At 37.6% G+C, this 27,522-nt stretch overlaps 2 protein-coding genes across 2 annotated transcripts; one reads left to right on the plus strand and one right to left on the minus strand.

Moving 5' to 3' along the window:
* The first annotated feature begins 352 nt into the window (after nucleotides 1-352).
* Nucleotides 353-24,547, plus strand: taf1c (TATA-box binding protein associated factor, RNA polymerase I subunit C). Its single transcript, XM_084137582.1, has 16 exons — nucleotides 353-774; nucleotides 2,000-2,114; nucleotides 3,720-3,772; nucleotides 3,920-4,015; nucleotides 4,139-4,194; nucleotides 4,432-4,679; nucleotides 6,206-6,334; nucleotides 6,524-6,641; nucleotides 8,416-8,487; nucleotides 10,142-10,277; nucleotides 11,416-11,541; nucleotides 12,201-12,378; nucleotides 13,814-13,951; nucleotides 15,538-16,661; nucleotides 19,772-20,087; nucleotides 24,054-24,547. The coding sequence occupies exons 1-15, from the start codon at nucleotides 646-648 to the stop codon at nucleotides 20,054-20,056; spliced, it is 3,003 nt and encodes a 1,000-aa protein (XP_083993708.1). The 5' UTR covers nucleotides 353-645; the 3' UTR covers nucleotides 20,057-20,087; nucleotides 24,054-24,547.
* On the minus strand, nucleotides 20,973-27,427 carry ccng2 (cyclin G2). Its single transcript, XM_084137583.1, has 8 exons — nucleotides 27,126-27,427; nucleotides 26,182-26,324; nucleotides 25,540-25,677; nucleotides 25,203-25,453; nucleotides 24,830-24,908; nucleotides 24,645-24,743; nucleotides 24,067-24,269; nucleotides 20,973-21,994 (listed from the first exon to the last, which is right to left on the minus strand). Exons 2-8 carry the CDS (start codon nucleotides 26,284-26,286, stop codon nucleotides 21,877-21,879), a joined length of 993 nt encoding a protein of 330 aa, XP_083993709.1. The 5' UTR covers nucleotides 26,287-26,324; nucleotides 27,126-27,427; the 3' UTR covers nucleotides 20,973-21,876.
* Nucleotides 27,428-27,522: the final 95 nt, after the last annotated feature.

The raw sequence follows: 27,522 nt of genomic DNA on the forward strand, positions 1-27,522 counted from the left end.
AAGCTGAAAGCTAATAAAAACGTTTAAAAATTCAGGTTGTACAAGTGGGGGCACTGCATTTATATTCATTAGTTTATTACAGACTAGGCCTAACTTACAGTGTTTGCTGAAACATAATCAGTGTTTGCTGAAACCTAACAAGAATAACAAGACACTATTTTTTTATTTTTTATTAGTAATGTATTTTTTTAATCATTTATTTACCTAAGCTACTTAATTGCTTCATATACCATTGCGCTACAAAAGTTTATGACCACTGTACACTGACAAGATTTTTTTTTTGAAATGTTTAAAAGGCTTTTATTTTGAAATGTTTCCCGGTCTCGTACAGTCGAGGAGTCTGGCTTCCGGCTTCCCTCACAGTGGATCAGCTGAGGCATGGGCATGTGAGAGAGTGACGTGAGCAGCGCAGGCACGTTTTGGTTCTGTTTAGCGCGCACGCGGTCTCTTGCCAACCACGTTTTTCATAAACGCATGCTATATCGTGTAATATTTCCAATATTTGTATATATGAAAATGACTTTTTCCGACATATTACGATCTTAAGTTAGTGCGCACGTGGACGGCCATACTCACGAGAACATGCCCGGGCTTGTCTGATCTTCTGGGCCGGGAAACGTTAGACAGGACTACCTCGCGACCATCATGGACAACATATTTCCTCATCAGCTTTATCCACATCTGTATCTGGATGGTCCGCCTGAAGAAGAGGCGAAACACAATTATGGAGGCTGGGGTTCATACGAGCGCGTGCGTACAGTGGGTGCCGGGCCGGTAAGACGATGCACATCATAACAAAAGTGACAGATCCGTCCTGATGCACAGAATACACACACATTAAATATCCATGCATGCTTGTAAACTTGATGTAAATTGTGTTTATATTATAGGTTTGGTAGTACTTTAGTTTAGGGTCTAATTCTCACTATTAACTAACTATATTGACTAGGTATTTTGCCCCAATAAACGTCTAATTATTGTTTATTAAGAGTAAGGTTACGTTAGTTAAGTTTAGGCACTGGGTAAGTTAGGATTAAGGGATGTAGAATATGGTCATGCAGAATAAGGTATTAATATGTGCTTTATAATTACTTATAAATCTTGATGTTTGGGGAAAAAATATATATTCATTTTTAATAATCACTGGGATCAAGACATTTACTCACGAGGCCAGATTGGACACTCAAGACACATAATATTTTACTATCAGGAGAAAATTTCACCAGTGTTCATCTTGTCAGAATCCATTGTCCATTAAATATATTTTGCTGGAGTGTTATACTTCTCTTCTACTCCTTTGAGATTTTTATTATTTTTATTCTGTTGATACTTTTGAAAAGGATTTTAACCAAGTAAATCAAGACAAGGTTTTTAGAAAAAAATAATCTTAAACAGTTTTAAAAAGTTTTATTTTTGATAAAAAATGGCCATAGAAGCTGGAATGGCGTTAAAGAAAAAAAAAAAGAATCCTGATAATTGCTTGCAGCAATGATATTATATGATAATAATATGATATGATATGATTATTATGATAATAATATTTATGAATGATTTTCTGATGTAGAAAATCTGAAGAAAATCTAAATTATTTCATCTTAGGGTTTATAATTGCATATGAAATATTCATACATGAGCCAAATGAGGATTTGTAATCGGCATTGGTTACTATCTAGATACTTAACAAAATACCCCTTGAAGAATCAGTACGAATTAAAAGAAATTCAATAACAATGCATATCGAGTTGATTATGGTAGTTGATTATTAGTTGAAAAGTACAGAAATCAAAATGATTAGATCTCACAAATGTATTATTAGGCGCAAAAGAATAGTAGGACTTCTCTAAAAAGCATGGCATGGCATGACAGGTTTTAACAGAAAGATACAAATAAATGTCAATATCGTTCCACCTGTAGCAGAATTATCATAATGTTATGTTTCACATTCTCCACCCTGTAATCGTGAATGTGTATCATGACTGACTTGATTGTGATTTTACAGTTTGATGCTGAACAACCGTGGGCCCGTCCTGAGTTTGAGCCCCAGCACGCTGCGAGCGGTGAGGAATGGCTGCCGGTCAAACCAGCCGTTACCCCTTTAATGCCACTATATGAAGGTAAACCTTAGTCATTAGATAGGCTTAAATATTAAATGATAAAACATCCTTAGATTCCAAAATGTAAAATTTTGCATTAGTGCATTTGCTTGGTTATGAATATACAGTCTATGTATTTTGGCCATTGGTTATATTAAGAAAAGTGCATTGTGGTGGATCTCATGAAGAACATTTATAGGTTATAACTTAACAAAAAATAAAACCAGGGCAGTTTTATCAATGAGAATGCAGTGTTATTTTAATAATATTTATATAACATCTCTGTGCGACGGAAACCTTGTATTTCCATATTTCGTCTTTTTTCCAAATGCAAACCTGCTAGATCACTTATAATTTTCCACAGCTCATGTTGCACAGTAGGTTTTTGTCTACTGAAATTTCTTGGAAACATATTTTTGCAGTGTTTCGTCAGCAGAACAATCCAAAAACACATTAAACAACAGTACAACGCACTGAAGAGATAAATGTCTATCCCTCATAGCCTTGCTTTCAATCCCATTAAGACTCAAAGATGACGCTGATGTGAATAAGGTCTATACTGTCTTAAATAGCCTTCATCTTTTATAACATGAGGTTTTGGACAAGTGACATTAAAAACTATGCACCCACAAAGCTATACAGTAAACTTTATAACCTGTAATTTGAGGAAAACATATGATTTAAGCTTGATTTTGGTAATGTGTTAATGATATAATGACACATGCAAGTGTCTGACATAAAAATCTGCAAAATCAACTTTGACAACACAGTGTTTATTTAAAAAATAGTGTCTTTTCCATTTTCTGAAAAGTAGCGGATTTGAAGGGTTCGCCCGACAGAGACGGGAAGTAGATAAAATGATAGTATTTAAAGGGACGGTTCACCTTAAAATGAAAATTTTCATTTACCCACCTTCATGTCATTCCAAAACAATAAATCTTTTATTCATCTTAGGAACACAACGAAGATATTTTTTATGAAATTTGAGAGATCTGATCAGATTTAAATTAGGCTTTTTTACGCGTACACTTTGATCTTGCGGAAGCTCAAACATTTGTGATGCGAGACTGAACCTCATTGGTTCTTGTGCGTCAAGCGAACATGCTTCAGCTTCCTTGACAGAATTCAAATGCTGTAAACATTGTTTGCTGATCAATATTTATATGTGCATAAAAGCCTAAAATAAATCTGTTCATCACATGAAGTGGTCATGCTCTTCAGAAGACCTGGATTAAACCACTAGATTCAAATTGATTTGACAGAAAACTCTCAGATTTCATTCAAAAGATCTTCATTTGTGTTTCAAAGATGAATGAAAGCCTTATGGATTTGAATGATGTGAGTCATTGATATAATTTCTTATTTTTGGGTGAATTAACCTTTTAATAATATTGTGAATTGGCTTTAGTTTATCTTCTCAGTTTCATTTTAATTTTAGATTATATTTTATTTCAGCTTCATGCCAGTTAGCAAAAAATCATTTTTAATAATTTTAGTTAACAATAATAACACCTGGGATCCAAAGATAATGTTTTTAATTGTAATATCACACTGCCAAGAAGAAATGCTTCATTTTCTTTATGCAAGATATTTGCAATAATGTATTTATTTTTTAATCTTTCCAAGATGCCAAAGTCCCATCTGTTGATCTACCAGATCCAATGGATTTCCCAGATCATGTAAGTTAGGGCAGCATGATTCCCAAAGTCTTTGGGTTTGCTCATTTTTGTGACTTTTTGTGAAAGTGACTTTAAATGTCACTCAAAATGTTTTATTTAGTAAAAAAAAGAAGAAAAAAAAGTGTTTTGTCTCTGTATTCCCTTCAGATGCAGTATTTCTACCAGCATTACTTTATGGACGCATTCTCCACAATGGGACATTTGCTCCAGGATGACTTCTCTTTCCAGCGTAAACAACCGAAGGTGAGGGAGTCCTGGTGTGTGTGCTTGTTGTGTGGTCAGAATGATTTGTCGTTGTCTTGTTGTTGTTGGCATGTTTTCTAGTGGTCCTGTAATAGTTGCCTTCTGTTCTTGTTTTTCAATCAGGATACTTTGTCAATGCGCTGGTCTCTTGACTTTATAAATGGCTTAAAATATAAGAGGTAAGATTATTTTATGTGAATCAAAGTGAAAGAATTTGTGCTCTGCATTTTACCCATCCAAGTGCAAAACAAAATTAGAGCCCTTAAAATAGCATAATAGGGGCATTTAAAAACAAAAATGGTTTTCTATTGTGCATTTTAAATGGATAAAGTCAGTGGGAAAACAATCATACGGTGAAGTTTCATTTAATAATGCATTAAAACTAATCCTCAGATGCTTCTTCTTCCGCCTTTTAGGTGCGAGTATGCAAGTTTCTCGAAGAAGATCCGTCGTATGCACCATCTTCTCAGGGATATTGTGAGCGATGTTCCTCCGTCTCTCCTTTCCTCGCTCCTCTATGAAGAGCTGACGACTCAGAGGGAACGGCAGCAGTTCAGTGCAGAAACTACAGGGGGCACTCTAGGATTTGTGCCCTTACATGGGGACCAGAGCAGCAGAGATGCCTGTCTGATCTATCCCAGGGGGGTCGGGATGGACAAAATCTGTATCCTCCTACCATAGTTGCAATAGTGTCATAGTTTGTTTGATGCCATGGTGAAGAACGTTATTAAGGGGTCAGTGATCTGAGGGCTGATGTCAATAACGGAGTATTTATCTCCATATTTTATTTTATTTTATACCTGTTTAACCAAATATCTTACCAACCATCCAGAATACCATGGCAAGTACATAGCAACACACTCGAAACCACTCGAAAAAACTGTAGCGCAGGGGTGTCCGATCCTGCTCCTGAAGGGTCACTGTCCTGCAGAGTTCAGCTCCAACCCCCATTAAACACACCTGAACCAGCTAATCAAGGCCTTAAAGGGATAGTTCCACCAAAAATGACAATTATCCCATTATTTACTCACCCTCAAGCCGTCCTAGGTGTATATGGCTTATTTCTTTCAGCCAAACACATTCAGAGATATTAAAAATATCCTGGCTCTTCCAAGCTTTTTAATGGGAGTAAATGGTACCTGAGATTTTGAAGGCCAAAAAAGCGCATCCATCCATCATAAAAGTGCTCCATACGACTCCAGGGGGAAATAAAGTCCTTCTGAAGCGAAGAGATGCGTTTTTGTAAGAAAAATATAACAAACACAAGCTCTTCCGACATTTATATTTAAAAACTCTCGTTTTAGACTTCTAATTTGTGATCGGTGTTTTGTTTTGCTCTATCTTCTGTGTTTGACGATATGTCATACGTGAGGTCAGAGGTCACTCTTCCGCCGGAACTCGACCTGCGTACGGTCATCACCGGAAGCCAGTGATTAGTTTATTTCCAAAGTTATAAAAATTTATATTTTTCTTACAAAACACATCACTTCACTTCAGAAGGCACTTATTAACGCTCTGGAGTGGTATGGATTATTATTTAATGATGGATGGATGCGCTTCTCTGGGCTTCAAAATCTCACTCCCATTATAAAGCTTGGAAGAGCCAGGATATTTTAATATATCTGAATGTGTTTGGCTGAGAGAAGAAAGCCATATACACCTAGGATGGCTTGAGGGTGAGTGAATTATTGGATCATTTTCAATTTTGGGTGAACTATCCCATTGTATTTTGAACTTTTTATAATTAAAAGCCTTGCCTTGTGCATTTTTGTTAGACAGTAAACTCTCTCTGGCATTGAATTTGACCTACACTCTTGTAGCTTCTCTCTGGGTCGCCATGTCACAGGAAGGAAAGACTTAAACTAATTGTTAGCATCATATCAGCAAAGTCTATTATCGATTGACCTCAAATATTAGTACGTAAGCCAATTTCACTACATATGTATTTATTAAAGAAAACATGTCATGAGTATTTTAAACTTGCAATTACTCTGGTTTGCAGTTAAATGTGTAACCAGCCTGTCAAGTCAAGTAAGACAATCTGAGATATGATTAATTTTGAGATTCTATATGGACATACAGTTTACAGACATATGCTTTTTGTACAGGTCTTAAAGAGTTCTCAATTCTTTAGACTATTTAAACGTGTGTTTGTTTCTTTTTAATTTTTCCTTTACTGCAGTTCCTCAGGTTTCCACAGGGTGGTGCAACAGTTTAATGATGACAAGCCTACTAGTTTTGTCATGCACCCCCAACCTGTTGTCTTTTATTTGAATGGATCTGTCAGACAGATCAGTTCTGGCAAAATGGAAGAAGAAGGTGAGATGTGAGAAATGGATTGGCTGAGAACAAAGCTTACATTTGGGAGGAGTCATTGATCACACCAATCAAACTATTGTAATCAATGCAATTCATGCAATGATGGTACAGTGTCTTCATGTCAAAGTAAAAAATCAATGTCTATTACATGTTATGTCAAATTATTGCATGTCAAACATCTGTGTGCAGGTCATGTGGCTGTGCGGTCAGATTATTTATGTGGCGTGTGGATGATGGGAAACAGATCGAAGCCGCGGTTAGTGGAAGTAATCGAGACCAAAGATCCCTTCTCCTGCGTCACCGGCAGGTGTGTCTGAAAGCTCTTGCTGCCTCACTTTAACATGCGCCTCACAGAACACGTCTGCTTGTGCTCCTGATCGACCCTGATTATTCAGGGCTTCCTTAAGCCGACTACTAGCTGACTTTCAAAATCAGTCATTGGACTGTGTGAATGATTAAAGTTGCTCTAAGCGATGTTGGGTGACGTCACTTCTTGTTGACGTTCGAAGTATTGTCAAACAAAACGGAGGCTAGCTCGACCCTCCCTCTTCCTCATCCCGTCCCCCTCCCTTCCGTGCTTTTCCGATGTAAATTCGGGACTTCGCGCGTTCCTTCTCCTTTTCCCTCTTCTTTGCTATTTGTTCGTCGGAACGTCGTCTCTTTGGTCGTGTGTCGGCCATATCAGAATTCAAGAGAATATAATTCTAACGTTAGTCGTTGTCTAGGACATCTCTCCTCTAGCTAACTTCCCTCTTCTAGCTAACTTCCCTCTTCGTGCTTCTCTCTCCTCCACACCCCCCCCCTTCATTGTCAGTTATTGGCTGAAACACTGTTTATGTTTCGTGGTCCAGGCTGGGCCAGTTTGTTTTTGTTGCCGTTTGTGGAGCCTGGGCTGTCTACAGAGACCGCATTTTTTTTACAGTGTGTTCAGGGGACAGGCAGCGAGCGGATAGTGAGGAGATGTTTGCTGTATGTGACAAAAAATGTTTCAGCCTAAAAAACGTGTGACATCGCTTAGAGCACCTTTAATGTCAGATATTCAAATGATCAGCATCACACACTGAACTGATAATCAAATTACTTCATTTTACTATTGCGCCTAAAGGGTGTATGCATGTCTGAGTGCCGACAAGTTGTGCTTTTTTTAAAAGTTTAAATCACCTTTTTTTTCTTGTCATCATGTGCTCATGGATGAATAGTGTTCTGTGTTGGTTAGTTATGTCTACTGGACACCATAGTCAAAATAGCATTTATTTAAGCCATAATGTACAAGAGGCTATGCTATATTATGAATATAGTTGCATGTGGAAAATGTATATCTCGTATTCCTTCCTTTTTTTTTATAAAAAACAGTAATATTGTAAAATATTATTGAAAATTTAAATTGTGGATGTGAATATTAAAATGTAATTTATTCCTGTGATCAAAGCTGAATTTTCAGCATCATTACTCCAGTCTTCAGTGTCACATGATCCTTCAGAAATCATTCTAATATGATGCTCAAGAAACATTTCTGATTATTATCAGTGTTAAAAACTGTTGTGCTGCTTATTATTTTTGTGGAAACAGTGATATTTTTCAGGATTTGTTGATAAATAGAAAGTTGAAAAGAACAGGATTTATTTGAAATAGAATCTTTTGTAACATTATAAATGCCTTAACTGTCACTTTAATGCATCCTAAATAAAAATATTATTTTCCTTTTTTCCCCGTTTTAAACGGCAGTGCATGTATTATTGAAACTTTGACCTAAATGTATTTGTTTTTCTAAATTTCTTAAAGGGTTAGGTCACCTACATTTTTTAATTCTGTCATCATTTACTCACCCTCAAGTTGTTCCACACCTCTATGAGTTTCTTTGTTCTGCTGAACACAAAAAAGGACATTTTGAAGAATGTTTGTAACCAAACAGTTAATTGACCCCAATTGACTTCCATAGTATGGAAAAAATAGGAAGAGAAGAACGATGGGAACATGGCTTAGGATATTTTCCTGTATCTTCATGTTTTTTTTAAGCCTTTGCAACATTGGCTAAACCTATAAGCTTGTCTTATTAATGTGTTCTCTTTTGTCTTTCACAGTCCACACATACCAAATGAGTTTGTGGTGGTTAATGAGCGGGGAGCAGCATATCTCTGGACCGTGCGCAGAGGGTACGTGTGTTTTAAGAACGATGTGTGCTTCTCTTACTGTTATCTTGTGCTTAGGACTCAGTGTACATCATCCTATCAGCTTCTACTACAAATTGTCCTTTAGCTAAATTTTGAGCAGTACCCAAGCTCCAAAGGTCACGTTAACCATGCATTTTCCATCATTGACTGAATATTATTAGCAGTGATGAGAAAAATCTGAAGGCTGTCTGTCATTTTGACAGATTACATTGAGGGTGATCTATTGAAACTTGTAACTGTAATTCCCACTCCTGTCCAGTTGGTGGTGATGGTCCATGTAATTTAAATGGTGTCTGTCATCAATAAATCCGTCAAGTTTTCAAATATACGTAAAATATTAAGATCAGTAAGAAAAAATATGAAAATGTAACATGGTGCATATATTTAGCGAACTGCTCCTTTCTCGAGTTCATTTTTCTAGCTGACTAATGAGTGTTTGGACATTGAATGGTTTTCCTGTGGTAAATGTAACATTACGTGACGTTGTTTACAAGCGGTTTTATTGATGTGTTTCTGCGGTTGAAACCCTGATTAAGCGACCTCATGAGACATGATACAGCTTTTTGGAAGTTGTACTGTATCTTTCAACATACTTTCTGATGTGCAATCATGTTTATTTCGTGCTTTAACTAGTAGTAAAGTGGAAGAGACGATCAGTTATCTGCCCATTCGCTTGATCTGAGGTGGCAACAATGATCTGTCACGTCAAAGAAAAGAAAAACTGCCAAAACGGTATATATTGTTTGAATTTCGTAATAAAATTGTCTGAATTTGAAATCTGAGACTTCATCCTCATGCCGTTCCAAACCCGAAAGACTTTCATTCTACGAAAAAAATGAGACGAGCTTTCTGACCCTCCATTGACAGATACGAAACTACCACTTTGACGAGTCAAAAGGTTCATAAAGAGATCGTAAAACTAATTCATATGAATGAGCGGTTTAGTCCAAATTTTCTGAAGAGGCACATTCGTAAAAATAATAGTCCAAATAATATATAAAGACACATTCTTTATACATGATGAACAGATTGAATTTAGACTTTTATTCACATTTAAACATTGATCAGAGAACATAAACAGCTCAATCGAACCCGCTTGGTTCGTACTGTTCAAACAGACCTCATTGGCTCTTGCTGAAGCTCAAACGTGCTGCGTAACGCGAGAATGAACCTCATTGGTTCTCACACAACAAGCAAACGTGCTTGAGCTTCCTTTTATCATATCTGATGTTTGAGTTGATTGATGTTTATATGTGAATAAAATCCTAAATTCAATCTGTTGTTCATCATATAAAGCGATCGAGTCTCTTCTGAAAATTTTGACAAAGTGGTAGTTGCATAGCTGTCAATGGAGGGACAGAAAGCTCTCATATTTCATTAAAATATCTTCATTTGTGTTCTGAAAATGAACGAAAGTCTTACGGGTTTAGAAACGAAATGAGGGAGAGTAAATCACAACAGAAATTTCATTTTTGGCTGAACTATCCCTTTAAATTTCAGTTTGTTTGTTTGTTTCAGAAAATTATCATATGGTTTCACGAGTCTGTACAGTGAGCTGATGCAACCCCTTGCCACAGGATGCAGTGTGTGGTTGTTGTAACCGGCAAGAGCTTTGTGACATTCTGTTCTCTTTTAGATTGCAGAAGTTCCGTGAGGAGAGTTCCAACCTGTACTTCAATGCCAAGTCGTCATGGCGATGGTGTGAGTTCTCCAGTCACCCGAGAGTGATGGTCTATGCTGACAGAACGGGGGCGGAGCTTACAGACATACGGGTAAAGTGGCTCTTCTTACGTGTATCATTATTGGCCAAAATTATGATATAGAACTGAGTCCTCCATAAACATTTAGTGCCTCATCATAGTGCATTGTTTTGTACATTTTAATAGCCAAACCACCAATACAGCAACAGCCTACCAGAGTAGAAGCAGCATCATGCAAAGGTTTTTGGCCACTGTTAAAATACTTAATTATATTACACATTGTACCTTGTAGTATTCAACTCTGATGAGTGATTATTTCCTCAAACAAAAGAGGAGGATTTTAGAGAGAAAATTATTATACAGCTGAGGACGTGCCTCTTCCGTGAACACAACTAATCCACAACCATAAACCAGGACACTTACTGGAACTCACGTTTAAAATGAAGTCTTGCTCTTCTTTTCTCATTTCACTTCTGCTCTAGTTTGCATGCTCATCTTGCTTATGCTTTAAATTTGGCATTGTGTATTATGAATATTTTGTAAAGCTCCTCATTTGTAAGTAGCTTTAAATAAAAACATCTGATAAATTAATAAATGTAAAATCTAAATGTGTTTGACTGGTTGGATGTGGTATGACAGATGACAAGGGAACACTTAAATCGTCTTATCAAATATTACATCCCGATTATTATCAATAATAATAGGATTTTAAATGTTACAATGATTAGATAAAATAATAAGTAATAAGACTTAATTTTTTTAAATCTTGTTGATTTATCTAATTATTAATATAGGCTCCTATTATTGTTATCTAATCTGAATTAATAATAATAACTATAATTAGGTACTAGTTTATAATACTAGTAATAACAATCATAGTAATGGGATTTATTGTTATTATTATTATTATTATTATTGTTATGATATACTATTTAGAATATTGTTTAATTTAAAATATCAAATTAAAAAGGTTATTTAAAATATTAAATTATTTTATTACCTATATTTTATCAACTTAACTGTGAAATGTATTGGGTGAAGAACGGCCTGTAAGCTGATTTGACCACAATTTGTACCTCTACTATTTATTTCAGATTTGTGTATTTTATGATCATTCTTTTGTTTCACTCTTTTGTTAGTCTTCTCTTTATTTCTCTTTTTTAAGGTGGGTCTCAATTTATTATTAATCTTTGTCACTTCCTCTATGCAGAATCATGAAAATACTCACACATTGTTCCGGATTGGAAAGACACCAGGTTGTGTGTCGGGAGAGCGAGTGATAGTAGCCAAGTACCTGAGTAAAAGCCACGCCCATCACCACCTTATTAATACCCAGGTAAACACTATCATATATCACGATTCAAGATTAGTGTCTGCGTCAGAAATGAGTGCAGAAGAAGAGTGTGTTCCACCTTTTTTCAATGAAATCCTCCAGAACTTCCTTAAATGATGATCTTTATCAAATGTCATGGGATTGTACACACACACACACACAATTTAACCTTTTTTTTATCTCTACAGGAACTATTGTCAGTATAATTAGAGATTTGATATTTAATGCAGTGGAGCGTTTCCTTGTTCAGTGTGTTTTATAACCGTGATAGTAACTTGGCTCTACCATTGTAATATAGTGATATTCTTTGAACTAGCTTGGTGTATATAAATATAGTAATAATTATGTATCGAGGTATACTATTTATACACTACTGTTCAAATGTTTGCTGTCTGCAAGATTTTTGTTTTAAAAAGACTCGCCAAGGCTGCATTTATTTGATTTAAAAAAAATCTAATTTAGTTTTTGTTAAAAAAAAAAAAGTTTTGTTTACGGTCACTTTTTTATTCACTATTGCTGAATAAAAGTTAATATCTTTTAAAAAAAATCTTGACCCCACACTTTTGAGTGTATGTCTAAAGACCCATTGTAATACCTGGTATCTGATGCCATCACTGTACAGTGTAAGAGAAATAAAGCAGTTCCTGTTTCCTTGTCTACAGTTTTCCACTTACATCATGGATGAGCGTGTTCCCAGTGTTCCCATGCTGAAATGGAACCATATGATGGAGTCTCCGCCAATATTTGCCTGCGATCTGCCAGGACAGACCCCAAGCCAAACCTGCAAATTGCTGCTTGGTTCTCAGAGGACACAGGAAATCATGCTACTGCAGTACACGGGTGAGGGGCTTGTGTGTCAGCAGCAGTTTCTGTTTGTATTTGCCTGATGCTTTGTCCACAGCCAATTGCTATGCGTTCATTTAAGGAATGCATTTTATTAGTTCATGTTACCTGGTAATGTGCCACCAGCATGTTTTGGGGGTATATAATTTGAATCTTATTGGTCAGTAAAAAAAAAAAAAGTATGCATTAGAACTGGTTCGTACAGAATGCAGTTTTGGCTTCCACTATTCTTTTTTTAATGTGAACATGCTTCTTCAGCATCTTGTGCAAACTTTTAAAATCCCATCTTGAGGTTCTGCATTCTTTGCAATTTCACCGTTTTTGAATTCATCAGTAGCTATGTTTACATCCAAAGTTGCGAATTTAACTGGTGCGTAAAATCGCTGAAAACATTTGTGAATAGAGCACCGATTTCATCCACTGTGGATGGTGGACAGCAGTGCGAGTAAAATAATAGATGTCCCAGCCACAATTAAGTCCAAAGTCTGGACGCACTTCGGCTATTATACCATTGATGAGACAAACATGACGCTCTTCATCTAGCGCTTACACAGATACACACGAGAGCATTTGAAAACAGGCGTCTATCAGCGGACCCCTAATTTATCCGCTGATAGACGCCTGTTTTCAAACGCTCTCGTGTGTATCTGTGTAAGCGCTAGGTGAAGAGAGTCAAAGATGTCTGTTTACAACATGTAAATCTCTTCATCGTCAGCACTGTTCAGTGGATTCTTAAACCCCTCTGATTGGCCACTCTGTTCACACGCTCAACATTTATGTCTGTGATTGGCTACAATGATCAACACTTCAAAAACATGTTGTAAACAGACATCTTTGACGCTCTTCATCGAGCGCTTGCACAGATACACACGAGAGCGTTTGAAAACAGGCGTCTATCAGCGGATAAATTAGGGGTCCGCTGATAGACGCCTGTTTTCAAACGCTCTCGTGTGTATCTGTGCAAGTGCTAGGTGAAGAGCATCATGTTTGTCTCATCAATTGTATAATAGCCGAAGTGCGTCCAGACTTTGGACTTAATTGTGGCTGGGACATCTATTATTTTACTCGCACTGCTGTCCACCATACTGTTAAAACCCTCTTTTTCTTAGGCTAGTTAACTTGTGTTCATGTTTCACTCATTCATGTGTTGAGTGCTACTTCAAGGAGCCATGAAGTAACAAATCTGCAGGCAAATCTGTTTAGAGCGCCTTATTTAATTAATTAAAATATTGATATTTGGTGCTAACATATCGATTCTCGTATCGCATGGAGAAGGACAACAATATATCGCCCTATCAATATATTTTCCCGCCCCTATTCATGTATATATAAACCCAAAAAGGTCTTGAGCTTCTCCTGGAGCATTTTGCCTGTAATAAGCACTGTACTAAACAACTGACTAAATGACTGCATTTTCTCTTATGTTACTCAGGTGGGAGGGAGCATGCCTGTCAGACTCAAGGACCCATTCAGAGGCTTTTTAATCCCAAAGAGTGTCTGAGCCACCTAAACCTTCAGCTACCTCACAAGAAACGCATCGCTCAGAAGAGACTGAACGTGCCTGTTACAGGTCAGGACACTTTCACAACCAGCTGGATGGTATTAGATAGATGGTATTATTTGACTAGCATGAAGTATGTACTATATTAAACTATAGCATTAGACAACTGTGTTGTCATATGATAGTCTCTTTTAGGTTGGTTTGAAGTGGGGAGGTGATAATCAGTGGAAAGTGCAAAAAAGAGCAGGATTTAATGCGAACCGAGCCACTCTGAGACACTGAAATCAACGGATCATGAGCTGCTAATGTGTGTAAATGAACAGTGTTGTGCATATATTTAATTTATTCACAGCTTTTAGGATTTGAATATTTCACTAATCTGCAATTTCTGTTTTATCTCAGTTAATCGTGCAGCATTACTCTATTATTTGGTGCAATGATTATCAGACCATAGAGCTTCAGACTGACATTTTTTTCTTGCCAGTGCGAAAGTGAAACAAAACCGTGCAACTCGTTTGAGGTGCAAAGCGCAAATAATAGACAGAGCTGCACAGTGTGAGATCAGAATACATTTTTGTGGGCCAGTCTTGATCATGCGACACGTATTACACAGCGGTGGGAGATTCAGTGAGAAAGCGTTTTGAATTCGCTGCTGTATTAATGACATCGCTGCAAGATCTCGTGAGAAACATTACGGGTGTACACAAATATTCAAATTTTCGAGTATTCTATCTGTAATTGTTATTAAAAAAATAAAATACTATTTGAATTTTACTATGTTGCTTTGCTGGCCGTAAATGCAGTGAATCCATGATAAAACACTAAAACTCGCAGTTATAATTAAATGCACTGGGTGGCGCTGTGGAGCGTGTTTAACAAGTGGATTGTATTTGATCTCATAATGTCGTTGTCTGCCTCGCAAAGTTTGGAATTACTTAGATGAAAATGATCTTACTAAATTATATTACAAAATGGAATTACTTTTAATCAAATGAATTAATGAAACTTTTAATCAAATGAATTAATGATATTGACTAACCATAAGCTTGTTCAGAAATGGTGACAAAACCACAGATATCAGATCAAACAGCGCTGACGTGGAAACGTGTCATGAACGAACAAGTTATAGAAGGCTTTTCAGTCCACAAATCTCCATGTATCACATTCACCATGGATTTAATCTCGTAATGCCAACTGTAACCATGGTATTGTGGCAGAAATAGTTGAATATTTTTACATTATTCGTTTCAGGGTTTGTACAACCTTTGATAGTTAAATTCACTTTTCAAGGACACTTAAGTGCTTTTACACTTATTTATATTGTGCTGATAAATATATATATTTTTATATTTTTCCCTATAAAAATTTGTTTTTCACATGTGACTGTTGTTCATATGTTCATTTTATCTTTATCTCAACTTAAGCTCAGTGCTCTACTGTCAAATGTGCATTTCCATTAAAAATACTTGCTGTACTTGGTATTACAAAACAATAATGATTTTATGATTAAAAATCCCCCCACCCCCCAGCGCCATCAAATCAGGTGCTGGTGCCACCATCTATAGATCTTAGTGGCACCGGTGCTACTGCTCTCAAATGTTAGTCCGAAGCCCTGGACTACTGTACTCATGTGGTGCTTTCTCGTTATTCCTCAGGTTTTGCTGCTGTACAGAATAAGGACTACATGTCAGTTTTCCAGCTCTCAGAGACTGGAGATGTCTTTTTCCAAACATTGAAACTGCATGCAGATCAGACCATGACCAGCAAGGACGTCCCAGAACAAGCTGTCAGTGTGGAACATACTGTAGAGACCGAGAATTCCCAGATCCACCCCAACAGTGACGGCCAATCTTCTCAGAGTGACTCGGAGACTGAGGGACGACAAGCGGCGCTTGGTCATTTGGAAGTAATTGATAATGTTGATGTTGATCACTTAAATGCTTCGGATACCAATAAAGATATCAGCAAAGACCCATTAAGCATTTCTATTGGGAATAACCCAACTTGCTCTACCAGACCACCCAAACCAAGCAAGGATCCTGATCTCCAGGCTGCCTGGAACGAATGGTTCAAGCCCATTTTTAAAAAGGCATCAGCAAAAAAACGACACTCTCATTTTCGACGTATAAGAACGGACAATTTAAATGGCTTAAAAGGCAAAAAGCCCTATAAACTCGTGAAAGATAACTTGACTAGATTGCGGAGAGACCTTCAAGAGGTCATGAGGAAGAAAGAGTCGCTCTCGCATGGGGTCACATACCTGCCTCACCTGAATGTGACGCCAGTTCCTGATCCTATTGATCCCGATGATTGGGACGACGATCTGAGCCAGCGCTTGGCTGCGTCGTGGGAGGGCAATTGGAAATGTTGGTGGGAGGAGAAGCTGGGTTTGAACCAGGCCAAGAAAATTGCGGCTCTTCGTAGAAAGCGCCAGAGAATGAAGCAGGCCAGAGCTCGGCATCGCATCTCGCTTTCTGGAAGCTTCACCTCGTCTGTTAAATACCAAGGAAGTGACTTTTGTTTGTCATCGGCAGGAAGCCAGTTTCTGGATTCTAATGATGAGACTTTGGAAAAATCTCAATCCACGGACATGGAGGAATGGATGTCCAGATCTGAGATGCGCAAAAAGAGCCCCATCATGCTGAGGCGGTTTTTACATGATCAATCGACTGTGGAAGAACCAGGACAATCTCCCGTAAGATCTGCTCTACAGTCTCCTCTGAGAAGGCCTGATCAAGACCTTTTGACATCTCCGTCCAAATCTCAGTCATCCTCTCGGGTAAGGATTCACTGATTTGAGTTGATAACCAATAACTTGCAGATCATTGTGGCTGATAATTTTATTACTTTTATCCCTGTAAAATGGAACCGCTGTCTTAATAAATTTGGCTTGTTTAATTGGGATCAATTAATAATAGACATAATACAAAGACATGTTCACTAATTGCATCTACGGAATATGAATACTTTTCTGATCGTTAATTTAAGGGTTAGTTTACCCAAAAATTAAAATGGCCATTTACTCAACCTCATGTTGTTACAAACCTGTAAGATTTTTGTTCATCTCTAGAACACAAATGATGATCTTTTTGATGAAATCTGAGAGCTTTCTGTCCCTCCATTGACAGCTACGCAACGACCACTGTGACCCTTCATAGAAGTTGAAAACTAATCCATATGAATTGAGTGGTTTAGTCCAAATTTTATGAAGCCACTCGATCACTTTATATGATGAACAAATTAAATTTAGGGTTTTATGCACATATAAACATTGATCAGCGAACACAAACCTCATTGGTTCTTGCTGAAGCTCAAACGTGCTGCGTAACAAGAGAATGAACCTCATTGGTTCTCGCACGCCAAGCGAACATGCTTGAGCTTCCGTTTACCACAACTGATGTGTGCGCTGATGAATGTTTTTATGGGAATAAAAGCCTAAATTCAATTTGTTCATCAAAAAAGTGATCTTCAGAAAATTGTACCTAAACCGCTCAATTCATATGGATTAGTTTTACGCTGTGTTAGTTGTGTAGAATGAGTTCCTCTTTTTTTATATGAATCGCATCACACCAGTCAGAATTGCATAATTCGCTTGTTTGTAGGCATTTAAATCAGCTGATAACTAGGGATGGGACGATTACCGGTTTCACTATAAACCACGATAAAATGCACTGACGGTTAGTAATATCGTTTAAAATTTAATTATCATTAAAACCGTGTTTGATTATCGCGATTTTAGATCCTGTTCAGCCAGCAACAGTCTGATGCAGGCGCAGCGCGCAATGTTGTTGTTTTTTTTTATTCAAGAAGGAATTGCGGAAGGCAGTGACCGTGCTCGGGAGATTTTTCTGCCTTTTAAGAGAACCAATTCTGAGGTGTGGTCATATTTTGGCTTTAACAAAAATCCTGAGGGAAACTTAATCGAGGATGGTCACCCTGTCAGCTCTAACATGCACAAGAAAGTAGCCGAGTCGTCTTGTGTGACCATTACCCACTGTTGTATAGCGAACGCAAGGCAAGTTAACTTTGACCTCAATACCAAAACTACTAGGAAATAATTGGGCATAAAATGTTGTTTTAAGTTGAACTATTTTATATCAATCACTTGAAATAAACGTGAAGCTTCCGCAAAGAAAAGTTCGCAGCAAGTGGCATTGAGCCAAAGACGAACGAACAAGTTCAAACAAGACTATGTGACATTTAAGGGATAATAATTTATATTCATTATACACTTATTACACCGATTTTTTTTAGCACATAATTACGGGGACATTGAATTGAGATTAATGTTTTAAATCTTACCTGTTTATAAATCCATTACAGCGTACAAAACAATCGTTCAGACAAGATGATCATCACAACAATATTATCAAACTCTGTAAACAATAAATCAACTCTGATTTAATTTTAAAATACAATTAAAAACGGAGACGCAAGACGGCAAGTTGTATTTGAATGAAACGAGAGAGCGCGTCCATTGTGATCATGGTGTAACGTCTGTCAGAGAGTTTGAATACTAACGTTACCCAGATACAAGACAGTGCAAATGAACTGTTAGTTCCACGAGACTTTTATAGATGTTTTCTCTCAGTTAAGCGCACACTTCACATACATGTCGAAGAGCGAATGTTAAAAGGGAAAATAAAACACTCTAAAACACGCTACAAATCAAAGTGGAAGTAAACACATTATAATAAAACAACGGTCAGCAGTAGAGGTCATCTTCCTCTTTGCGCGAGCAATCTCACTCTCACTGTGTGCGTGCGCGCTCACATAAAACCAGCATGCATACAATAACGTACGCCATAGAAGAAGTTATCTTAAAGGCACATCAACATTCATGTCATGAACACTACTTAACACAAGGCGGCCGTTACAATGGATGTGCGCGGTGTTATAATGCATTGCTATTGACGACCGTCATTATAAGGAAGGAAATACCACATAATAGAATCTTGCTTTAAAAAGTGCATAGAGCTGCTTGTTTTATTTGTTGTTTGTTGATTTTCAAATATTAAACTTCTTGAAATGTCTTCAGTGTGATCATCAACTCTTTTTGAAAAACTTTCATCTCGTTTTAACAAAACCGTGATAATATTGATAATCGCGATAATTTTGGTCACTATAATCGTGATATAAAATTTTCATACTGTCCCATCCCTACTGATAACATCATGACGTTGTGGTTGACAACGGCTCTCTGCATGGTGAAGCCATTGTATTGTCTTGTTGTTGTCAATGGAGCTCGCAGATTTAATCAATCTATATTTTTGATTAAATCTGAGAGCTGTCTCACTCCATAGGCTTCTATGTTATTGAAACTTAGAAACGGCCCAGAAAGTTAGTAAAGACATTGTTAAAATAATCCAAGTGACTACAGTGGCTCAACCATAAGTTTTATCAAGCGACGAGAATGCTTTCTGTGCGTAAAACCCCCCAAAAATAACGACTTAATTCAACTATTAATTTTCTTCTGTGTGGGCCTGAGTGAGTTCACGTAGTGTAACAGCGCAGCGCTTCTGGGTTGTACGTCAGAACGTAGGCACACTATTGGCCAGCATCACACACACAGTGAGCCTACGTTCTGACGTACAACCCAGAAGCGCTGCGCTTGATAAACTTATGGTTGAGCCATTGTAGTCACTTGGACTATTTTAAACATTGTCTTTACTAACATTCTGGGCCGGCAAGTTTCAATTACATAGAAGCCTATGGAGGAGTGAGCCAGCTCTCAGATCAATAACAAATGAACAAGGTACAATGATACAGTAATCCTCAGTAGTGACATGACAAATTGGCTTAACAAATTATCAGTGAAAGTATCAGCAGAAATTCCATTAAAACAGGAATAATCATAATCAATAATATATCATTCACCTTTACTTTCAGGTTGAACGACCAATCTCTAGCACCCCTAGTGTTGCAGTAAGGAATGGGATGGATTCAGGACTTCGTCCATCCATCTCGAAACGGCGGAAGGACCTTAATTCCCTTACCGCTTCTCAGATATCTACTCAGAACTCCGCACCGGATGATGGATTTTCTTTGTCTCAGGTTCACCTTTCTTCGCCAACTCAGTCATCCATGCTCTCCTGGTCTTCCCAGAGAGTTCCCCAAATCAGAAGCTCCTCACAGGCCTCTCAGCCTAAAAAGAAGTCTCGGATGGGCTTCTAAAAATCTGGCTCCAAACAAGGAATGCTATAAGGCAAGTGACCTACTTTTTGTGCGGTGTCAAATGTTCGAGTACTGTACGCAGGCGGGATGTGTTTGAACGAGGAACTTGAGCCAATGTTTCTATAGTGAGTGTGTTTGTGTGCAGTGCACTGTGCGGGAATTCCTCAAGTGTGTGTGTATTTGTAATGACTAGCAAATGCTTACTGTTTGAACCAATTAGAGCGTACTATAGCTTAGTTGCTGCTTGTCCATTTGATTTTGTGTGGCACTTGATAAGAACGAGTTTACATAACTTGTATAATGGCTATAGGGGAAAACCGAGGTGTCGTGTCATTGTAATTTATTACATTAAGTTTATTACTTGACTTTCCAAATTCTAACCATATTCAAAAACTTATTCAAATGGTATTTTCTTGTGTTTGTTCTTGTTCAAAATTTCATCACTGTATGTAGTGCATTGTGTTGTGAAATGGATCTCGTGGTATGTTTAGGGCATGTTGCCCACCTGTGTCTCTGAGGGAACAGAAAGATCAGCTCCAGCCTATGAAAACTGACCTGACACTGTTTCTTTCCAGTGCACTGGCTGTTGGTTTCTCATGAAAATTAGTTCCCTTTTTTATGTGAATCGCATTACACCAGACAGAATTGCATCATTCGCTTGTTTGTACGCGTTTAAATCAGCTGATAACATCATGACGTTGTGTTTGACGAAGGCGCTCTGCATGGTGAAGCCACTTGTTTTGTTGTTGTGTAAAATCCAGTCAGTGAAGCAATTTACAGCATCTGCTAGCTGTTTGCCATTTTCTGTGTGTGTGTGTGTGTGTGTGGTATAGTTGAGGTTGCTAGGAACAGAGAACCAATTAGAGGTTAAGCCGATATTCATGAAACCCAAGCAAGTAAAACAGGAGACATTCAGTGAATTTCAAAATAGCTTTTTTTTTTTAATTGTAAATGGTTTTTTTTTATATTACCATGACAAAAATAACAATAAATAAGTTAATATCTACAAGAAGCTATACAGAAAGTATATGTTTTTTTTTGTTTTTTACATTTACACAAATTTACATTTTTTCAGGCTTTTTTTTGTTGCACATTTTCAACACAGTATTTGTCTTCATACATTGGCTAAAGTGAAACTTGTACTAAGTTGGCAAGTAGGTTAACAACACACTCAAACATACACACAAAAAAATAAACAATCTGCCTTTTTTTTCTTTTTTTCTCTCCCTGTGAACGTCATGCACACCACTGTAAATCTCGAACACCACCACCTCAGAGAGGCGGCAGTTCTTCAGGCACGCAGCTTTCCTGCTGTCACACGCTTACAATCATATTACAAAACTGTGCAAAGCACCAAAGTACAAGTCCTAAGTTGTTCTATAACAGTCTAGAGTACCTTGGATATGTCATATTGAGCCAGCTGGAATGTTGACACATCCGAACATGCACCAACTACTATAAACGCTATGACTACTTTTTTTTTTTTTTTTTTTTTAGCTGCCAGTGTTTGTGCAGTGCTGAATTATTTCACTTTAGCTTAACACAAGTAATCAAGAAGAGAAGTTTACAGTATGTGGACTGGCTTTTTGTAAAGCCATAAAAGAAGAGTTTTAAAATACAATTCTGATATTTTGGACTCGTTGGTTTCATTGAACCCAGGCACAATGGCACCTCGCTGTACAACAATAGGTTTCCAGCCAGGAGAAGTCTGTGACATCATCGTGAAAGATGACAAGGAAGCCATTCAGATCATTATTTGGCGTTGTGGTGGACACATCTCCATTGGTGATTGTGCTCCTTGGCAAGTGGTTTCGAGCGTACTACGGTCTGCAGGCACGTGACCGGAAGTTTGAGGGGAAATAGAGTCCTTCTGCGTCGCTGCCCAGCGAGCTGCTCAGACTCTCTTCCCCAGAGCTCAGGTCTTCGCTTGAATCCTCACTGTTGGAAGAGGAACAAACACAGTCAGATGCAATCATGTTATGTACTTTGTTAAAGATTCCCCTGAAACCGTTAGTCATTAAATTGGGGAATGTCCTATGGTGCACATTTGTACATCACACAAAAGATGAAGCGTCAGTTTTACTTCAGAAAATCACCGTAAGAGCTGAGTAAACACAGCAAGTTATAAGAAGTGCGCAAGTACGTAAACGAATTTCGGTAGAGTTGAGGGAGCATTCCTGTGGGCGGAGCTTAGTCAAAAAACGGTTCTAGTGACGTCATTAAAGAAGGAAGTAGAGGGATGTAGTCCAAACGAGCCGTTCGATGTAGGCGACTTCTGTTAAATAAAATATCTCGCTTGGCATTGAACTTTGAGCTTTATAATTTTACAGATATTATTTATGCTCTAACAGCAACATTACACACTAACTAAAGTTTGAAACATGGGATCACGAAGAACGGGACCTTTAAATTGGGGAATGTCCTAAGGTGCACATTTTTTTTGAGAGAATTTAAAGTCTTTTTTTTACAAAAGGAAGCTGAGGTTGTTAATTTGTTGAAGATTTGTGACGTTCAGGTGTTTCTTATTGGATGGTGTTGATAAATATATTTATTTCTGATTTAATTATTATATTTGGTCATTATTATATTTATGAAGTCAAATGGCTTGAAACAAATGCCTATCCTTCAACAATTTAACATCAAGAAACTAAAATGTATTTGGAAATTGTGAAAGCGATACAAACTATGCAGTTGTTTCAGAGGTACTGTGACAGTTCATTAAAAAAAAAAAAATTATTTTGTATTTCTATTTAGCTTCAATTTGTTTTAATATTTCTGTTTAATTTTTATTTCAGATTTAGTTATTTTAGTACTTCAGTTAGTCACAACGGCAACATATTTATTTCACTAATATGCGGATGGTTTCAATCAAGCTCAACCCAGAATGTACTCTTGATTGTACAATATGCTTGGTTCTCAAAAGAGATGTTTTTGTTCCATCTAACTGGCCACTCCTCGCACACCCATCTCTTACTCACATGTGCCGTTTGTAAACAGACATTATTCTCTACCCACATTCCATCACTGCGCCTAGTTTGACGTGTATGCATATCTAACCCATTAGCCATCTCAAAGCAGTGTGTCCTGTCTAGATTTTCAGCTTGTAATCAGCTGTGTCGCTGAGCTTCAGGAATGACTTATTGCTCTTGGACATAAACATGCTTGGGATGGTTGCTGGGGTGTGTGACCTAACCATTAGTAGTTATCAAGTAACACGGTTAAGACACCTGATAGTAAGGCGTTGGGTGGGGCGTACAGAAAGAACTTCAGCCTGTGCTTACGGGGTTGTGACGTAAGTGGTGTGTGTCAGTAAAACACCAGGGTTAAGTCATATGTCATGTGATGGGGAAAAACTGATAGAACTGAAACCAGAAGTTGTGATGGAAAATTGCACACAGGCGTACTCTACGTTAATTATTCCCAAGTTTGTTTATTTGCTGCTATTTCCTGATGTTTTAGACTTAAGTTGTAATCTGTAGAATAAGAAAATTTAAGTATTGTAATGTGGGATATAATGCGACAGATTGATTTAATGTTCCAGTGTTATTTTAGTATTATTTACAGTCTATTATAGTATTTTATTAATATTTTAAATTCGGTTTTTTTATATATTTTCGATTATGATTTTAGTTCAGGTTTTAGTCATTTTATGTGTTTGTCATTTTTATTTTATCAGCCATTTTAATACTTGTTTTGTTTCACTTAGTGGCAAAGTGCTTCAGTTATCAAATACTACTTTGAATAGTTTTGTCTTTAGTTAACGATGCCACAGAAGATCATTTTGATTTGTACATTTGCCCCATAAACATCCATTGCGAGCAAAATTGTCTGTTTTTTGTTTGTTTTGCAAACTGAATGACATCTAAATTATTTTTTGTGGTAATCAAACTTGATTGAAATGATCTGTATGCGGTTAAACCAGAATATTCTATTAATTTCTGCTTCTACTTCCTGATTATAATGAGTGTGACATACTAATGCCTGTGTCTTTCTGCAGGTAAGCTGTTTACCTCTCGCTCTCGTCCCACGCGCCCTCTGGAATTGTGGGTAGCTCTGGGATACAGCGGTAGCTGCTGTGCAAGTTCTGCGCTGTCCTCCGCGAGACGATCCACACCAGTTTCTTGTGGTCGGGTTTGGCACATTCTGGAGAGGAGTACTCCCTCATACACTGGTCTACGAGCCCACGCCAGTGTGCCAGGTCAGCCTTCGAGATCTGAGTAGGGCAACAGACACTGCTCTTTTAGACACCAGCTTACATAAGGACAGGGCACAGAGCCAGCGTAATTTCATATGGGACGGGGCCGACAAGTGTAAACTAATAGTCTGCTGGCGACAGGACACTTTTAAGTGCTTTGGATTTTTTCCTACACCATGGATGAAAGTGCTGCTGAAACTAAAGGACTATTTTTTTTTTTATCAATCAATTGTAATGGATTGATGTGTTCACAATGTTTTGGTACACAATTGTTTGATTAAACTAGTTCTACTCGACCAGTCTGTGATATTAACTTTTTATTTCTTTACTTTTTGAATGGTTTTATTGTGATGCTCAGGGCATTTAAAAAAAGGCTGTCCTCTGAGTATTTACCTTCAAGTGTGTCTGTATGCGGTGGGCGATCTCGAGCAGATCCGCAGACTGTAAGGCCTCGATCTCAAGCATCAAGAGCGACAAGGCGAGCACCGAAGGCTAAAAAAAGAGAAGAAAATTCATCAATTCAAACTTCCTATAATTCACTTCTAGCATCTGTCGATTTGTTTTGAAGTAGTTCTTACTTTTGCTTTGGAGAAAACAATTCTGCATAGGCAGGCTTTCAGCTGGGCTTCCAGTTTGTCAAGATTCAGGAAGTCTTTTCTGAAAGAGAGAAAAAGAGTTGATGGTCAAAGTGCAACTTGCATTTAGGTACTGTTAGCTGAGCTGTTTGCCATTTAACAAGCTGTTGCTGTGCGGTCTAGTCAGAAGATTATCCTAGTTTTTCATGGCTAACTGGATTCTCTGTGACCCATTTACTGCAAAATGCTCAAAGTGCACTTGCTAGCTCTGTTTATCAACCTTCGTGTGTCAAGTTTCCTTTTGTCAATCCTGCACATTTAAAAAGTTTATCTGGCTTTGAGTTCGAAGTTTGATAATGCCACCACCCATTCTTACCTGTTGGATGTGTGCGAAAGTGCAATGGCGTGGTACAAATGCAGAAAGGTTAAGGCTGTGACGGCTTTGAACTGGAAGTTGAGTTTCTCAGATATGATCTTCTCCATTCGGCTGAGGTCGGAGACTGTAAACTTGCTCTGGCTGATGCGAATGAGCTCGTGGCTGGACGAAACATTGCATTCTTCTTCAGTCACTCGGACGGCGATGTGGAGGCAGCCAATGCTGATGCAGGCCAAATACTTGGACTGAACCTTTACGTAAAAACACAGAACCGATATGTTATACCAGCGAGGACATCATGCTAATCAGTTGGAATGAGTTATAATTAACTGGTTACCTTCATCATAGCTAGAAACCTGTCCAGCAGGTTAACGGCTAGTACGAAGGTCTGAGTGCTGTAACCGAAGAAACTGGTCAGACTCCAGAGATCTTCCACTTGAGCATCTCGACATTTGGCTGAAACTCCATTACCGTTCTGTGTGGACAAGGAGAAATAAGTGAAATTTTAAGTTAAAACTGTGATTTTTCTATTAGGCTTCATATTGTCAATTGGACTATTAAAGAAATAGTTAACCAAAAAAAAAAAAAAGGTCATCCTTTACTCACCCTCAAGTTGTTCCAAACCTGTATGAACTACTTTCTTCTGAACACAAAAAGATATTTTGAAGAATATGGGTAGACAAACAGTTGATGGATACCATTGACTTCCAACGTATGGAAAAAAACTGTTTGGTTACAGGCATTCTTCAAAATATCATGTTTGTGTTCAGCAGAAGAAAGAAACTCGTACAGGATTGGAACAACTTGAGGGTGAGTAAATTATGACCATTTTTATTTTTGGGTGAACTATCCCTTTAAGAGTTTTTTTTTTTTTTTTTTTACATTATAAAAAGTCAAATACAATGCAAATTTAAATAACTTATATTTTCAAATAAAGGTTTTATATGTATTTACACAGGAGTTGGTAAGACTAGTTTACCTCTTTGGTGGATTCGATCAAACTCAGACCGGTTTCTTTAGGCAGATATTGAACCTCCAGCTCCAAATTGCTCTTCAGCTCCTTCATCAGTTTGAAGGCCTCCATATTTTCGGCTTTAACTGGGTTTCAAGTCTCCAAAGCACCTTAAAAATGAAAACAAAGTGAGTAAATTCAGTTCACCCAGAGCGGTGGGTCAAGGTTTTGCCCAGCCCCCTCCGCGCAGCTGAGCTTCGGTGTCGGGTTTCGCTGGTTAACGCCTTCTTACAGGAGATACAAACAAATAAATCTGACACATTCTGTCTGAGATATGCACATAAATGTGGAAACGTCCTTTTTAAAAACGATAACTTGATTATTAAGGTTAGAACAGCATCGAAAGTCAATGTAATCCAGTGGAGCTCAGTTGATCCTTCAACTGGAAAATACCTCGACCAGAGGGGGAGGGGTTTAAATCTTTACACTGATGTACAGTGTGTTTTTAACCTTGCATTATATACGGTTTATCTGTGTATTACAATATAACAAACCGGGCACTGTAACATTTTACGGATCAATCTATTCGACTCAGAATTATACAGAAATTGACTTCAAATGATACATGTAACGTACTGGATTAGAAAGTGAACATCAAAGACACCAAAAAACCAAACAAAAAACAAGTGATTCGGTCATTCCAGTAAAATAATCCAAAACTGTCATTAATGAAATACACAAATGATCGATAAAATACCATTAAAATCTAGAAGAAATATAAAAAATGACTCCTAGTCGAAATTTAGCCCATAAAATGCCAGGATAACCAAAGATCAAACCCATTTTCATAATAAAAAAAACAACAACAACTAACGTTAGAACATATAAACAGTGACAGTTCATCTAGACGGACATCTAAAAAGGAAACAAATGTTAACGACAATTATTGAAGATGAATAAAGGTATATTACCAGAGATGTTAAAAGGACATATTGTGTTTGTGTATCCGAGTCTTTCGTCTGTTTTCTGCTTCTCTTTCCTTTTGTTGATGAATGTTGCTCCGCCCCTCTGGGCCTGGCACGTATGAAACGTAAGTCTCTCTGTTTAGGTACATTTTTGCTATTTATAACGAATGCTTTTGTCATTCCTACACTTAATTAACTGTATTTTATGTTATTTTATCTTTATGACACATCTGTTTTAAATATTTCATGTTGTAAAACATACAAGCGTTGTTTTAAAGCTCTCTGGGACTTAGGATACTGACAGTCTAGCCGACCAATAGAATCGCCCGAAGATGTAGCGTTCAAATAGTCCGCCCAAAATTCTCTGCGCTCATTGGCTGCTGGCTTCCATGTAGACGCCGAC

The sequence above is a fragment of the Abramis brama genome (genome assembly GCF_963993115.1).
Source record: "Abramis brama genome assembly, chromosome: 15".
NCBI classification, from domain to species: Eukaryota; Metazoa; Chordata; class Actinopteri; order Cypriniformes; family Leuciscidae; genus Abramis; species Abramis brama.